General features: G+C 46.2%; 5 protein-coding genes and 1 non-coding gene across 8 annotated transcripts; 1 reads left to right on the plus strand and 5 right to left on the minus strand.

Moving 5' to 3' along the window:
* Positions 1 to 37: 37 nt before the first annotated feature.
* Positions 38 to 2033, minus strand: LOC9634876 (probable cation-transporting ATPase 13A5). The gene is made up of 5 exons (XM_024687080.1): positions 1071 to 2033; positions 806 to 1000; positions 567 to 737; positions 250 to 513; positions 38 to 184 (listed from the first exon to the last, which is right to left on the minus strand). The coding sequence occupies exons 1-5, from the start codon at positions 1560 to 1562 to the stop codon at positions 38 to 40; spliced, it is 1269 nt and encodes a 422-aa protein (XP_024542848.1). The 5' UTR covers positions 1563 to 2033.
* A 404-nt stretch (positions 2034 to 2437) lies between these two features.
* On the minus strand, positions 2438 to 2510 carry TRNAA-AGC. The gene has a single exon. It is a non-coding gene; the product is annotated as a tRNA-Ala (tRNA).
* Positions 2511 to 2867: 357 nt separating this feature from the next.
* LOC112350651 (trihelix transcription factor GT-2-like) lies at positions 2868 to 6187 on the plus strand. 2 transcript variants are annotated; one of them, XM_024687222.1, is made up of 3 exons: positions 2868 to 3611; positions 4007 to 5788; positions 5873 to 6187. In XM_024687222.1, exons 1-2 carry the CDS (start codon positions 3052 to 3054, stop codon positions 5769 to 5771), a joined length of 2325 nt encoding a protein of 774 aa, XP_024542990.1. In that variant the 5' UTR covers positions 2868 to 3051; the 3' UTR covers positions 5772 to 5788; positions 5873 to 6187. The 2 variants fall into 2 exon arrangements, with proteins under 2 accessions (XP_024542990.1, XP_024542989.1); XM_024687221.1 differs by having other exon boundaries at positions 4007 to 6187.
* On the minus strand, positions 6073 to 8175 carry LOC9634877 (angio-associated migratory cell protein). 2 transcript variants are annotated; one of them, XM_024687223.1, is made up of 12 exons: positions 8124 to 8175; positions 7994 to 8081; positions 7832 to 7942; positions 7641 to 7760; positions 7446 to 7588; positions 7227 to 7374; positions 7073 to 7156; positions 6901 to 7016; positions 6773 to 6831; positions 6606 to 6696; positions 6385 to 6539; positions 6073 to 6326 (listed from the first exon to the last, which is right to left on the minus strand). In XM_024687223.1, the coding sequence occupies exons 1-12, from the start codon at positions 8136 to 8138 to the stop codon at positions 6263 to 6265; spliced, it is 1194 nt and encodes a 397-aa protein (XP_024542991.1). In that variant the 5' UTR covers positions 8139 to 8175; the 3' UTR covers positions 6073 to 6262. The 2 variants fall into 2 exon arrangements, with proteins under 2 accessions (XP_024542991.1, XP_024542992.1); XM_024687224.1 differs by having other exon boundaries at positions 7994 to 8078; positions 8124 to 8169.
* On the minus strand, positions 8165 to 9515 carry LOC112350609. Its single transcript, XM_024687081.1, has 4 exons — positions 9246 to 9515; positions 8856 to 9077; positions 8601 to 8771; positions 8165 to 8374 (listed from the first exon to the last, which is right to left on the minus strand). Exons 1-4 carry the CDS (start codon positions 9513 to 9515, stop codon positions 8165 to 8167), a joined length of 873 nt encoding a protein of 290 aa, XP_024542849.1.
* A 786-nt stretch (positions 9516 to 10301) lies between these two features.
* LOC112350610 (GDSL esterase/lipase At5g03600-like) lies at positions 10302 to 10995 on the minus strand. Its single transcript, XM_024687082.1, has 2 exons — positions 10678 to 10995; positions 10302 to 10553 (listed from the first exon to the last, which is right to left on the minus strand). Exons 1-2 carry the CDS (start codon positions 10993 to 10995, stop codon positions 10302 to 10304), a joined length of 570 nt encoding a protein of 189 aa, XP_024542850.1.
* Between the last annotated feature and the right edge of the window lie 2506 nt (positions 10996 to 13501).

The following is a 13501-nucleotide window of genomic DNA, read 5'->3' on the forward strand; positions in this document are numbered from 1 at the left end:
TACACAAAAAATAAATACAAAATGATATTTTCCGAGTTCACGAACCTTGAAGAATAAGGAAGTCACAGGGTAAAAGCCAGTTGCTTTTCACTCTGACCATATCTCCAGGGACAAGAAGAGAAGCATCCACGGTAGTCCAGGACCCGCCCCGAAGTACCTCAGCGTCCGTTTTTATTTTCGTGATCTGTAAACATCAGGACTGTTACTTTTGATGGCAGAACGAAAAGAAAGTAGCCTTCTCAGATAAACCTCAGCAATCGTGTACTGGCTTCGCCTTCGTGTATAGATGGTGATCGAGGAGCTTAGCAGCACAATGCAGGTCATAAGTGCTGCAACGAAGAGATAGCTGTTCCAGTACTGCAATATGTACATGATGAGCTGGTAGACGTGGAAAAAAGTGAAGAGCTCGTCGCAGATACTCTGAAATAATGGCTCCGGTTCGAACGGGATTTTGTTCAAACCAACATGCTCTAAACGATTGCTGGAATCCTCGGCACTAAGCCCAGTTGGAGACTGAAAGTGATATGATTTTAGCGAATGTACTTTTATTGAGTAGTAAGACGTACCTGATGAAAATCTGAGAGCAGTGCTCCTACTTGGATGCGCGCATGGGAGATTTGCGAACCATCCACGAGAACACGAAGCCCTTCAAAGAGAAAATAACGTTTCCCTGAGGCAGTCTCAAGGATATCGACAATCTCAAAATGGCCCTGAGCATCTGGAGGCATAATTATATTCTGAAAAACAAAAAAAAAAAACCAGAGCTGTTTGTGTTTGTAACATATGTGAAGCTTGTGGTCCGAACCTTGAAGCGACGAATGATGTAGACAAGAGCAAACGCATTCGCTGAGAGGATTTCTTCCCGGTCTCTGGCCCAAACAAAAGCGACAGTCGCTTGAGACAACGGACATGGAAGACGAAACCAGTTGTGTACCCTCCCTTTAAACAGCACCCAGGTGGTGTACCACACAACCGATAGCCACCAGACAGTGAAGAAGACCTGGACGAGAGCAAGGGCATAGATGTGATCCTACTCCAAAGCCAAGAGCAGCAAAAGCAAAACTGCTCACCTTGGCATTCAGCTCGTAGGTTCCAAAAATGAAATAGTTGCCAAAGAAGCAGAGATTGTCAATTCCACCAATGTCGCACTTGTTGTACGTGTCGAACAAAATGACGACATACAGTGCCAGCCAGTGCAACGACGTCAGGCAGCACACGCAGTAGCAAAACTCGCCAAAGTAGGACCAAGTGTAGCCCGTCACAAGCAGCTCTTTTGCTTCCTCCGGCTCCAGCAGGAACTCCTGGCCTTGAAACCTTGAGGCACCTTCGCTGCCTGTGGCAGGCCTGGAAGACTTTGGAGCTTCTTCCCGTAGAAACACGGGCTTGACTGGGTTCTTTCGGATCAGCCAGAGCTTCAAGATCTGGAAAGAACAGCAGACGAGCAAGACAAATCCCCAGTAGCAAAACACCGTCACAACGGCAGGATGCGTGACCTTCGTGATGAGCACATCACACGAAGGATCACTCACACAGCTCTTTGGACCCGATGGATATCGTCCCATTTTTCACGACAGACAACAACAACAACACCAGGAAGACTTGTGACCCTCGCTGGAGCTCCTCAAAGACTTGGCATCAAATATATAGGGAAATCCATTCAACGGCATCAGTCGCTGGAACAAAGCATAAAGAGGGGCGAGACCAAGCCACAGAAAAGGAAACTCCTGATACTCGAATTCACTGTTCCAGATGCTCCACACAGGCAAATTCAATCACGCCCTTGATGCTGGTCACGGCATATTTTCCCCACACACAGGAGACACTCCCATCATCACCCAGCCACAATCCAAAAGCAGCACAGCAATGAAATGCGAACTGCTAGATTCGCGATTCCCGATTCACTCGTAAAGCGCAGAAAATCCAAATGCCAGTACCTGGAGCAGCACCGGCCCGCTAGCCCGGACGAGACGCGCGCCGCGAAGAACCCTATATTTCGCTCTCCCCACAGCGCGGTGGAAGACTAACTAGACCACGAGAGGGGGAGAATCTCTCATATAAAGTTATTAGAGCTTTGGTTGACGACTTTTGGCGTTTGTGCTGGCCTTCTTTGATAGCTACATCTAACATAGCGTTGTTCTTCTCATAATTGGCGATACCCACGATCACTGAAGGCGCACTTTAACATTTTCTCCTTGTCCGTTGAAAATTTTTCCCTCAATTATTTCATGGTTTGACAAGAAAGGAATGCGAAACGGGGTTCCAAAACTTTACGGATTAGAAAGATTTTGTATGTCTTTTACTTTTTCCTTTCTTCTTTTTTTAAAATAATGCGGAAAAAGTATCTTTTCGTTTTTTGCCTTTGGCCAAGTAACATTATAGTGTACAAACATTCTGCTTTTGAAAAGCAAAAAATAAAAAACCGACAAAACAAAAGGCTTGGAGATGCCGGGTATCGATCCCGGTGCCTCTCGCATGCTAAGCGAGCGCTCTACCATCTGAGCTACATCCCCATTTGATTTTCTTCGTATAATGGACCTAATACGCATGTCCAAATGCAGTGTCGGTCGCAATAATTAAGTAAAAAAACCTTACCAGTGACCACCCAAACGTGGGGGCGGGCAACCAACACAGTGAATGCGGCCCAGTAGTTACGCCGATCGATCGGTAACTCTTTTTGTAACTCAAAGTAGCTTCCTTGGCAGACGTCATCCATCCAAGCCTCGAATTTTATCGAAGCCCGGATAATCTTTCTTTTCTTCTGGAATATGCCGCGGAATGGTCAGGTGGACAGATGGATGGTGCCGATGGCGCTCCCATTCCGCTACAGAATGGCGACCTTTTCTCTTGAAGCGGCTTCTTCCTCTTGTTCCAGTTCTTTCTTTCCAGCGCGGGGGTGAGTTGTCCGCAACGCCCCCCAAGATTGCCGTAATATCGATCGATCTCGCCCTATTTCCGCGGGCGCCGATCGATCCGTGCTCGCGGCCTCCTCTTGCCATGGCGGAATCCCTGGCAGGAGCGCTAGGCGCCGGTATCGATTAGGTCGCGGCAAAGATGAGGGATTGGAACGGCGTGCCGATTGCCGCGGGGGGAGGAGCATCGGATTTGCGGCAGCAGCAGCAGCAGTATGTTCTTCCTCACGAACTCCAGCAGATGCTCGCCGCAAGAAATCTGGCAGCGGTCTCCTCCAGCGCCAGCGGCGTGGGTCATTTCTTGGGAATCTCCCGGGAGCCGATGTCGCCGCCACCGCCAGTGCAAGCTCCTCCACAGCCGCAGCACCAGCAGCAGCATTTCGTGAGGGATCATCACGCGCATCTCCAGTATCTGGCTCACAATCTCCATGCCAATCCTCCTCCTCACGACCCGCCGGCGTCTTCTTCTTTCAAGCATCTCTTGTCTTCTTGCTCCGTGGCTATGGCGAGAATTCCTAGCGATCTCGGACAGCAGCACGATCACCCCCAACGCCGGCAAGAAAGCGATCGGGGGGATCATCGTGAGGATGGCAGCGGCGAGTGGCCCAGCGACGAGGCAAGGGCCTTGATCAAGATTCGCGGGGACATGGAGTCGAGTTTCCAGAGGGGCACCCATCCCCATCTCTGGGAAGAGATCTCGAGGTATGTGGATAGCTTGCATTCATGGTTTTAGCCCTAAGATTTCGCTTGGAGCGAGCTCCTGGATTTGTGGAAGCGTTTTAGGTTTCTGGAAGGGGTGCGTGTGGTGATACACGTGAGAGGCCATCCTTTAGAGAAGTTTGTTTGTTCCTCTTTTTGGAGTTTTGCCCCTTTTTATCCGCTTGCATGAACAAACATTCTTTCCTTTCTCCTTCTGTGGATTTTCTTTTCGTTTTTAAGTTTTCTATATCACCAGCATTGATTTGGTTTCTTCGTGAATGAACTTCTGTGCAATGACTCGTGAATTTGCTTGTGCTACTAAACACTTCTCTATATCACCCTCATTGGTCGCCCTTAAGCTTTCCTTTATCACTGGTAGTGACCTTTACTTTCTCCAGGAAACTTGGAGCCATGGGTTACATGCGGAGCGGGAAAAACTGCAAGGAGAAGTTCGAAGGCATTGTCAGCTATTTCAGAAAGACAAAAGAAGGGAACGGAGGTGAAGACACAGGCTACCGCTTCTTCGAGGAGCTAGAGGCTTTGTACGGTAGTAACAGTGGGCTTACAATGGGTGCAACAACGACGGAGTTCCACAAGGAAGGGAACAATGGAAACCACAACCGTGACAGCGGCGTTGGAACACAGCAGCTGGCGAGTGCGTTGGCACAAGGTGTTTTAAGTAGCAGAGATCCAGAAGGTGATTGCTCGGAACAACGAGAAAATCACAACAACATTATCGATCATGCCACCACCACCACCAACAACAACAGCAACTTTGACGTGAATTCCTCGTCAGAGTCATCTGCAGAGTATGACGAGCCCGGTGGTGGAACCAGCGAGTACGGCGACCACGGAAAGAACGTGAAGAAGAGGAAGCGAAAGTCGTGGAAGGAAAGGATGGCCTTTTTCGAGAATCTAGTTAAGAAGTTTATGGAGAAGCAGGAGCAGATGCAGCAGAATTTTCTGGAGCTGCTCGAGAAGAGAGAGCAGGAGAGAATGAAGCGGGACGAGACGTGGAGGAAGCAGGAGGTGGCGAGGCTCAACCGGGAATATGAGCTCCGGGTGGAAGAACACACGAGGAGAATCAATTACGACACGGCGCTTGCTAGTGCGCTTCAGAAGGCGACGGGTCAGGTTCTTGAAATGCCACACCAGGGACCGGTTCCTTCACCGTACTCCAACACCCTGGCCGAGAGCAACGACGATCACCACAAGGAGGTGTGTGACTCCATGAACAAAAGGTGGCCGAGAGCCGAAGTCCAAGCTTTGATCCAGCTGCGGGCCGCAATGGAGACCAAGTTCCAGGAGGTCGGTCCCAAGGGCCCGTTTTGGGAGGAGATATCAGCGGGGCTGGCGTGCCAGGGATACTCTCGAAGCGCAAAGAGGTGCAAGGAGAAGTGGGAGAACATCAACAAGTACTACCGCAAAACGAGCACCAAGAAGCGGCCCGAGAACACGAAGACGTGCCCATACTTTCAAGAGCTGGACGTGCTGTACCAGAAGGGAATTATTGGCACGCCGAGCGCGTCCACGAAGTCCGGGCAGCAAAACAATAACAGCGGCGGCAACACCGCCACCACCATCAGCAACGTCAACAACACTACCAACAACAGCAAGCAGCTGGACGAAACCACTGACGAGCTTGACGAGAGCAACAGGGACGACAGTGGTGGTGTCCAGGGCGAGGCCGAGGTGCTAAGCATAATGCCCAGCGCGGAAGCGACTCCAACCAACGCAGGAGCCTCGGCCGTCGGCGGTGGCTTGTTCTCGAGTCCCGAGAACTGCGCTCACAACACCGAGAGTAGCAAGCTCCAGAGCAACAGCCGGAGCCACCAGAAGCGAGGGTGGATCGACAGCGCCGAGCGTCACACTGGCTCGCTCGGCTTGAGCTTCGATGCGGTACAGGGAGCGGAGCTACTTTGCGGAGGGAGCAGCACCAAGGCTCTCAAGTTCGACGGTTTCAAGAACTTGATGGATCAGAGGCAGCAGCATTTGCTCCACCATCGCCAGCAGCAGCAGCAGCAGCGAATCCAGCAGCAAGGGCCGCCATCGCTGATGATGCAAGAGAGGCAGAGCCAGGAGTTCCAGGAAGCCGAGAGTTCGGCTACCACGAGAGGGCTGGTGGAAGGTTTTGCGCTCGTGGACGGGCTGGGAAGAAGGTGACGAAAACAAAAACCGAGGTACTTTTGTTCTTCCAGAGGTTCTTTCCTAGCTTGTTTTTTTTTTTTTTTTTTTTCTCTCTCTTGAGCCTTCGATTCTACCAGGTTGAGAGATGAGTAGCTAAGAAGCATTCGCGGCTCCTGAAAGAAGAGAAGAGAGGATAGAAACTTTAGCTCTTTAGAGAGGTGTAAGTTATGGTAGAGAAGGGAAGAGAGAAGCTCTGGGAATTTGCGCGCGAGTAGCTATAGAGTGTGATTCTTTTCGCAAACTACAAAAGTGTGTAGAGAGAGAGATTTCCAGGAACTCGAAGAAACTTTCCTCTCGCGTCGTTTCTCGAAAGGCTTCGAGAGGTGTGCGTTCTTTTAATTCGATTGTCGGGTCCTTTCACAGCTATACATGAAACAGCAAGCTTTGTTCTTTCTTGTACTGTAAGAGATGAGATGGTGACCAGAGAGAGAAGCGCACACCACACCACACCGATCTTAAAGATCGATCTAACTCACTTCGAAAACTCTGGCTGTTGTATCATCCGAGCCTGACACAATCGCCATGCCATCACTGCGTAGAAAAAAAAAGCATTTTTTTCCAGAGAAAAGAATGGAGAGTTTGGAAGTACCATGTCAATGCCATGTCCAAAATGCCGTCACTGTGACCGTGGAAGCTCTTTTGACGTGTTCCACTTCGGGGGTCCCAAGCATGGACACTGCCGTCAAGACAAGCCGTGTAGATCATCTCGGACGAGGGCGACCAGATTATTCGATAAACATCGTCCTGTGCTCATCACGGAAGCAATTCAAAGAGAGGATTTGCAAGAAAAAAGAGAGGTTTTCTTTCTACCTGGTGGTCGCAAGTTAAGCGCACTGAGAGTGTTTGGAGGTCCCAAACAATGAGCTTCTTATCTCTTCCGCCAGTGGCCGCCAGGGACAAGCTTTGAGAAGGCCATGCCAAACTTTAGAATAAAGAAGCAAAAAAGAAAGAAAGAAAGAAACAATGCTGGCGAGCACCTGGGGGATAATGCAATGGCTTCAATGGCCTGTGTGTGGCCAGATAAAGTGCCGAGAACCTGAAAAGAAGGAATGGCGGAAGAACTAAAGCTCTGAAAGCTACAAGAGGAATAAAAGAGAGAGCTTACTCTTCCGCTTTGGATGTTTACGAGACAAACGCTTCCATCCGCGGAGCCCGTAAGAGCAATGCTAGAATCACGGCCTACTGCGACGCACGTAACTCCTCCTCTGTGGTATGGATGCCCTGTAAGTTCAAAAACCTTTGTAAACGAGCCATCTATAAGTCACTCCCTTTGTCACCTTGGATGTTCCGGATACATTCGCCGGACCTTGGATTCCACACTCGCAAGCTACAGTCACTGGAGCCTGTGCAAACAAGCTTTCCTGGAAACGAAAGGAAACAATGAAAGGCATCGAAAGAATCGTGTCGTGTGAGAGTGCTTTAGCTTTATACCATCTGGAGTGAAGCAGCCGCAAATCACTGATCCACTGTGACCCGTAAACACGCTCAAGCAAGCTCCACTGTCGGCATTCCACATCCACACTGAAAAGTCCTGCGATCCAGCCAGAAGTATGTGTCCCCTGGGATGCCAACAAAGCCACTGCCAAAAACCAAAGAGAAAGAACAGCTTAGCGTCTTCGAAAACTAGAAGAAAAGGTAAAGCTTTAGTACCACAATGTCTTCTCCTGGACCCTCCAGCCTGTGTTTCAAGGATCCAACTCCATCCCAAACACAGACAACGCCATCCAGTCCTCCGGAAGCGAGAAGCTTTCCATCAAAACTAAAAGCTAGCGAGGAAATGGAGTCTTTGTGCTCTGTCACAAAGAAAGAGGCAAATGATCAATAGCAACAATGATTTTTGCAAACCTTTGAGCTCTAATGGAGCGGCATCATCGCCAATTTTCCAGATGAAAATCTTGTCGTCGCCACCACCCGTGGCCACCACTCTGGACTCCACTGGGCTGCACGCAACAGCGTAGACAGACTCTACGCAAAAACATTCCTTTTACGCTCTGGATCAAGGAGAAAGAAGAACAAAAATGAAGCTTCGAATTTACCAGCATGGCCCGTGAAGATATGGATCGAATCATCAACCTCATTACCATCTTCTTCTTCTTCTTTTTCTTCTTCCTCTTCCCCATCCCCGTCCTCCTCGGCATCAGGCAAATCTATCACAAAGAGGCATTCATTCGCCTGTCCTCTTCACGAGAAATTTCTACCTTGCTCATCGATCACAACTTCGCCATCAACATCAGCTTGGTCGATGAACACCGGAGAATCGTCGTCGCCATCGCCACCGCTTGCCTGCTGTGCCACAGTCTTTATCAACAAAACCCACGCACATCTTACCTGCTGGATCGCCATAGCTTTCCTAGGGTTTAAAACTTACATTAGGGTTTCCTCGTAAACCCTAAAATCACAAAAAAAGAGATTTCCTTACACTTTGATGCATCTTTGGGACGGGGATCACAGACGTCCAGCAAAGACATCACTTTCTCGTTTTTGGTAGAAGCAAATGCCCGCACCTCTTGCTTGTTAAAATGGTCTGTGAAGTGAACAAAGTCGAAGTAAACGTGCTCCTGAGGGTTTGCGCAAGGAATCTGTCCCCCACACGGAACACTCGCGTTGTATGCATCCTTGCCACCCCCGCAACAAGCTACATGTGTGATATCCCTATCAAATCCTGCGACAGAAATCTCCATGCATTTGTAGGGAGAAAAACTCGGAGACAACTTGAGAACAACTTTGAACTTTGAACTACCATATTTTATCGGGTCTCTGAGCACGTCATAGGAATTTGTAGCGATTCAAGACGAAGATCCTCACGCTTGAATGTGGCTTGTTATACAGCGCCAGCAAAGCAGCTTCCAGCATCGAGTTGTGCCTCTTGACAACTTCTCCAATCGCCTTAACGCACCCAAACTCGTCCAGATCCTCGGCCGGATGTCTCAAGCGATAGTCTGGTGTGGCTGTGGCACGTTGAGAACAATCACCGTTCTAATCCCTTCGGAAACCAAGAGCTGCAAAACATGATAAATATTGTTAACTTCAAAAGATTTTCCGATCTCAAGCGCTCGCCACCTTTACTGTGTCGACCACCTTGCGCACCACATCCGGGACCGTCTCCATGATGCTTGATACGCTTCGATTCCTGTCGTCTTGAATATTGTAGTCATTTCCACCTCCACCAACAAGAGCAGCAACACGACCAGACTTTCTAGGATCACATCTCTCCCTTTTTGAGCGAAACCACCGGATCTCGTTGTCGAAGGATACTTTCACTAGGACTGGCACGTCCCTTTCCTGGAAATACTCGATTCCCAGAGCAGTGGCACCAGCGTAGGCGAAGTTTGTTGTGCAATCACAAGACAATGGGAGCATTGAGCGTTAAAGATCAAACAGACTAGCTATAGGAATCAGAAAACCATGACAAGAGTTATTCATCACCTTAAAATATGGTGGAAGCTTTACCAAAGTAATCTGTGATGACTCCTCCCTTTGAGAATCGGCCCTTGGTGATAAGGGTGGAATTAAAAGAGAGGTGCTCTTTGCCAAGTTTCCCATGTCTTCAAGGGAGTCCCCGAAAACATAGATTTTCTCGAAGCACGGCTGCTTAGGGAGAGGCAGAGAGACGCTCATGAGGGGCGTGCAAACATCAGCTGAGCCATTAGTACATGACGTCGTTTGTGAAGTGGAGAGCTTTGCCGTGAGAAGATTTACTAAAACGAGAGCTCTAGGCATTTTTGCAAGAAATGCTTCACCAATGAATCTCTTTCCTATGTAAAGGAGTTTATTCCTGGATTAGGCAGATCAACATGCAGTAGTCTTCTATATATTGACAATGAACTGATTTGAGATAGAAAAGTATATATTTTTCATCAATTAGATTAATCTTGGCGTTTTCAATCGCTATGAATATTATGCTTTGCATGTATTCATTTCATGTGTACACACACATCCAGCAAAGATGTTTGCTTGTAATGATTTGAGATGATATATTCTTCGGTGAGTGAAAATGCCTGTATCTCCTGCTTGTTAAAACGGTCAGTGAAGTGGACAAAGTCGAAGTAGACATGCTCTTGAGGATTCTCGCAAGGAAGTTGTCCTCCGCATACAACACTCGCATTGAATTCATCTCCACCTCCACAGCAGGCTACATGTGTGATATCAGGAAGAAACCCTGTAAAAGATATGAAGAAACTCTGTCGTTTAACTCAAACTCCCATACCATATTTCATTGGGTCTCTGAGCACGTCATTGAGAAATTTGTATCGATTCAAGATGAAGATCCTCGCAGCTGAATATTGTGTCATGTAGAGATCCAGCAACGTAGCTTCCAGCAATGAGTTGTGCCTCTTGACAACTTCTCCGATCGCCTTGACGCATCCAAACTCGTCCAAGGCCTCGTCACGGTGCCGGAAGCGATAGGCTGGAGTGCATGCTGTCTGTGGCACGTTGAAAACCATCACCGTTTCCACACCTTTATACACCAAGTACTACAAAATCACATGTTCACCAAGGATCACCTCAAAATTTAAAGCTCGTCACCTTTACAGTGTCCACCACCTTACGCACCACGTCCGGGACAGTCCTCATAATCTCGGACAGTGATCTATTGGCACCATCTTGGATGTTGTAGTCATTTCCACCTCCGCCAACGAGAGCAGCGACGCGAGCGGACTTTCCGGATTCACATCTCTCTGTGTACGAGTTAAACCACCGGGTCTCGTTGTCGAAGGATACGTTAACTATGGTGCGTAGGTTCCTGCTTTGAAAGTACTGGATTTCCAACGCAGTGGCACCAGCATACGCGAAATTTGTTGTACAGCCACAATCCGAGGGAAGTACCGATAATTGAAGATCAAACAAACTAGCTAAACATTGACAAGTTAGAATTGAACACCAATAGGCCCAAAACGCTACCGAAGTAGTCTGTGATGATCCCCCCATTTGAGAATCGGCCCTTGGGGCACCCAGGATTTGTAATACCATATGGAAAGGGTGGGAGAAAAAGAGAGGTATCCCTTGCCAAATTTCCCATGTCTTCGAGTGAATTCCCAAAAACATAGAGTTTCTCAAAGCATGACTGCTTGGGAAGGGGTAGAGAGACACACAGAGGGGAGCAAACATCACCGTTACATTGTATTTCCTGTGCGGTGGGGAGCTTTACTGTGAAAATCCCCAGAAGAATCAATGCAAAAGCTTGAAAAACTCCAGGCATTCTAGCTGCTGATTTAAGAGTCTAGTCTGATCTGCGTTTATATGAAAAGGAGTCAAGTTTCAGAATTAAGTCAACATAGAGTTGCGTTTCACAAGTCACAGGCATAAATCTTGCCAGTTTAACTCTTGAAGGAATCTAACCAAATAGCGTGACTTGAGTTTTCGTGCCATAAAAGTTTGCGTGGCCATCAACGCAATATTCCAGGAACTTCACCGAGTTCAAGTGATTCGTCCTTGATAGCAAGTGGTTTGTGCTTGTTTCCCCTGTAAACGCGTCCATCATCGATTTCTTCCAGCTCCTTGAAAATTATCGCCTTGGCATGAAGTCCTGGAGAGACGCTTCCTCTTCTTATCACATGGCTCGCCACCTCAGAGGATTCCTGGAGATGCCAAAGTTGGCAGCAGCACAACAGAGTTACTCGAAGAACCTGTTTGCTTTCAATGCGTTTTTAGATCTTTCCACCTGATAAGGGCCTTGTACACACCCGTTTTCATAAACTACATGGGCTCTGCGAAAAGCATGACCCCGTCTTGAAGAATGCGGCCGTGCATCATTTGTGCTGCAAATCTCAAACGTGTGAAGCAAGCAGCTAAAGTTGCTCGAGAGCTTGTTGGCAGCATACTCAATCCTCCGTGTCGTTCCAAGCACGGGGCAATGGTCCCCGAGTTGAAGTAGAGAACGAGGTGACATTCTTGGCAATATAATCCTGGGTTGCTATTACCCAGCTTACGCGAGGCGCTGCTTAGATGCGTGAAAACAATTACGGATCCCAGTATCCCCGGGGATAACTAGGGAGAGTCTCGAGGGGTTAGAACAGCAGCCACTAACATTGCTGCACCTGGGCGGGAGTGTAAATGCTCCAGAAATGGCGGGAGCGCTAATCGTGATCAAAACATCATAAAGAGTGCCATTCAGAGCTTAAAGGCATACATGACTGACTTTTACTAATTTCAATGAGGCTTTCTATGGTTTTTGCTTGTGGCTTGGGCCTGTGAGTTAGAAGTTTCTGACAGCATTCTTGAAGAAAAGCTAGACAACGCTGGTGGATCTGTGTTGGAATCATGGAGATGCTGATGGGTAAAAATGTACAGTAAATTTTGCCATCCGATGCTATGCCACCTCGCAATTAGTTTGGACAGCCCAAAGTCTGCAATCTTTGGCACGAATCCGACGTCTACGAGAATGTTCTCCAGCTTGAGATCCAGGTGAATGATTTTATTGGCACACTCCTCGTGCAAGTAACACAATCCTTGAGCTGTGCCAACAGCAATCCGGAACTTGAAGACAAGCCACCCAATCCATCCTATTGTTGAGAAGAACTATCATTGCCAAAGATCCATTTCTCTAGAGAGCCATTTGGCACAAACTCATAAATGGGCAAGCGTTTCCTTGGGCAAAATCCTATGAACTTCACCAGGTTCAAGTGATTCAATGCAAAGTTGACAACTTTAGCAATGCTTGCTAATTAGAAAAATGATTAACAAAATGATTAAAATATTGCATTTAATTGAGGAAGTGTTTCACATTTTTAGAGTATCAAACTTTAACATATAAATTCTTGCAAGAAATTTAATATCTAATATAAATCTTGTTCTTGGATTTAAACACACATTTCCACTACTTTAATTTCAAATTAGCTTCCTGTAGCTAATTTACATTTTGTGGACATCATGAATATGCTTCTTTTACATCCCTTTGGAGTGAAATAAGACATTATCAATAAAGTAAATAGTCACCTTTAATATACTACAAAGAGCTTTATTTATCATTTGCAAGAAATTGTCAAATAAAATGGCATTATAAAAAATTTATACAAACTAAATAGTATATAAAAAACAATTTTAAAATCATTTTCCTTAGCCATCAGCACTTATCAAAATTTAGAAGTAAAATCTAATTTGGTGAACTCATAATTTTTCCCTAGATAATTTAAAAGATTGGTAGTGTGAGGAAGAAGGTACACATTTGGGATAATTATACTATTTAATAAATAATAATTAATATAGAAGAAAATACTTCTATCAAGTTTTGTCATAAAATGAAGTTTACATATTTAAAGATTTTGAGACTTTTGATAACACTTTTTTCCAATATCTCTTTTATATTTTTCTTATAAATCTTGATCTTATTTATGACCAATGTAAAATATGAACCTTAATTAAACAAACATCCTCAATTGAAATATAATCTTAGCCTTAGATAACATATCAAAGTTGAAGAGATAAACATAATCCTTGAGTCAGTCAATCACTAGACCATAAAGAATTTAGAGAGAGAATAGAAAAGTAAAAAAGAAATATTGTAAAAAAGTAATAAAAAGGCAAAAGTAATGGAAGAAAAAAGTAAAAATAAAATAACAAAATAGAAAAAAAGTAAGGAATATAAGATAAAGAAGAAAAGCCTCAAAGTAACATGTATAATTATGCTACAATCAATCTATATCAAAGATGAGGTTTAAAATTTGACTTGACACTATTTACAATGATTGAAACTCAAGTTGAAAATC

This window comes from Selaginella moellendorffii, unplaced genomic scaffold (assembly GCF_000143415.4).
Source record: "Selaginella moellendorffii unplaced genomic scaffold, v1.0 SELMOscaffold_52, whole genome shotgun sequence".
Taxonomy (NCBI): Eukaryota; Viridiplantae; Streptophyta; class Lycopodiopsida; order Selaginellales; family Selaginellaceae; genus Selaginella; species Selaginella moellendorffii.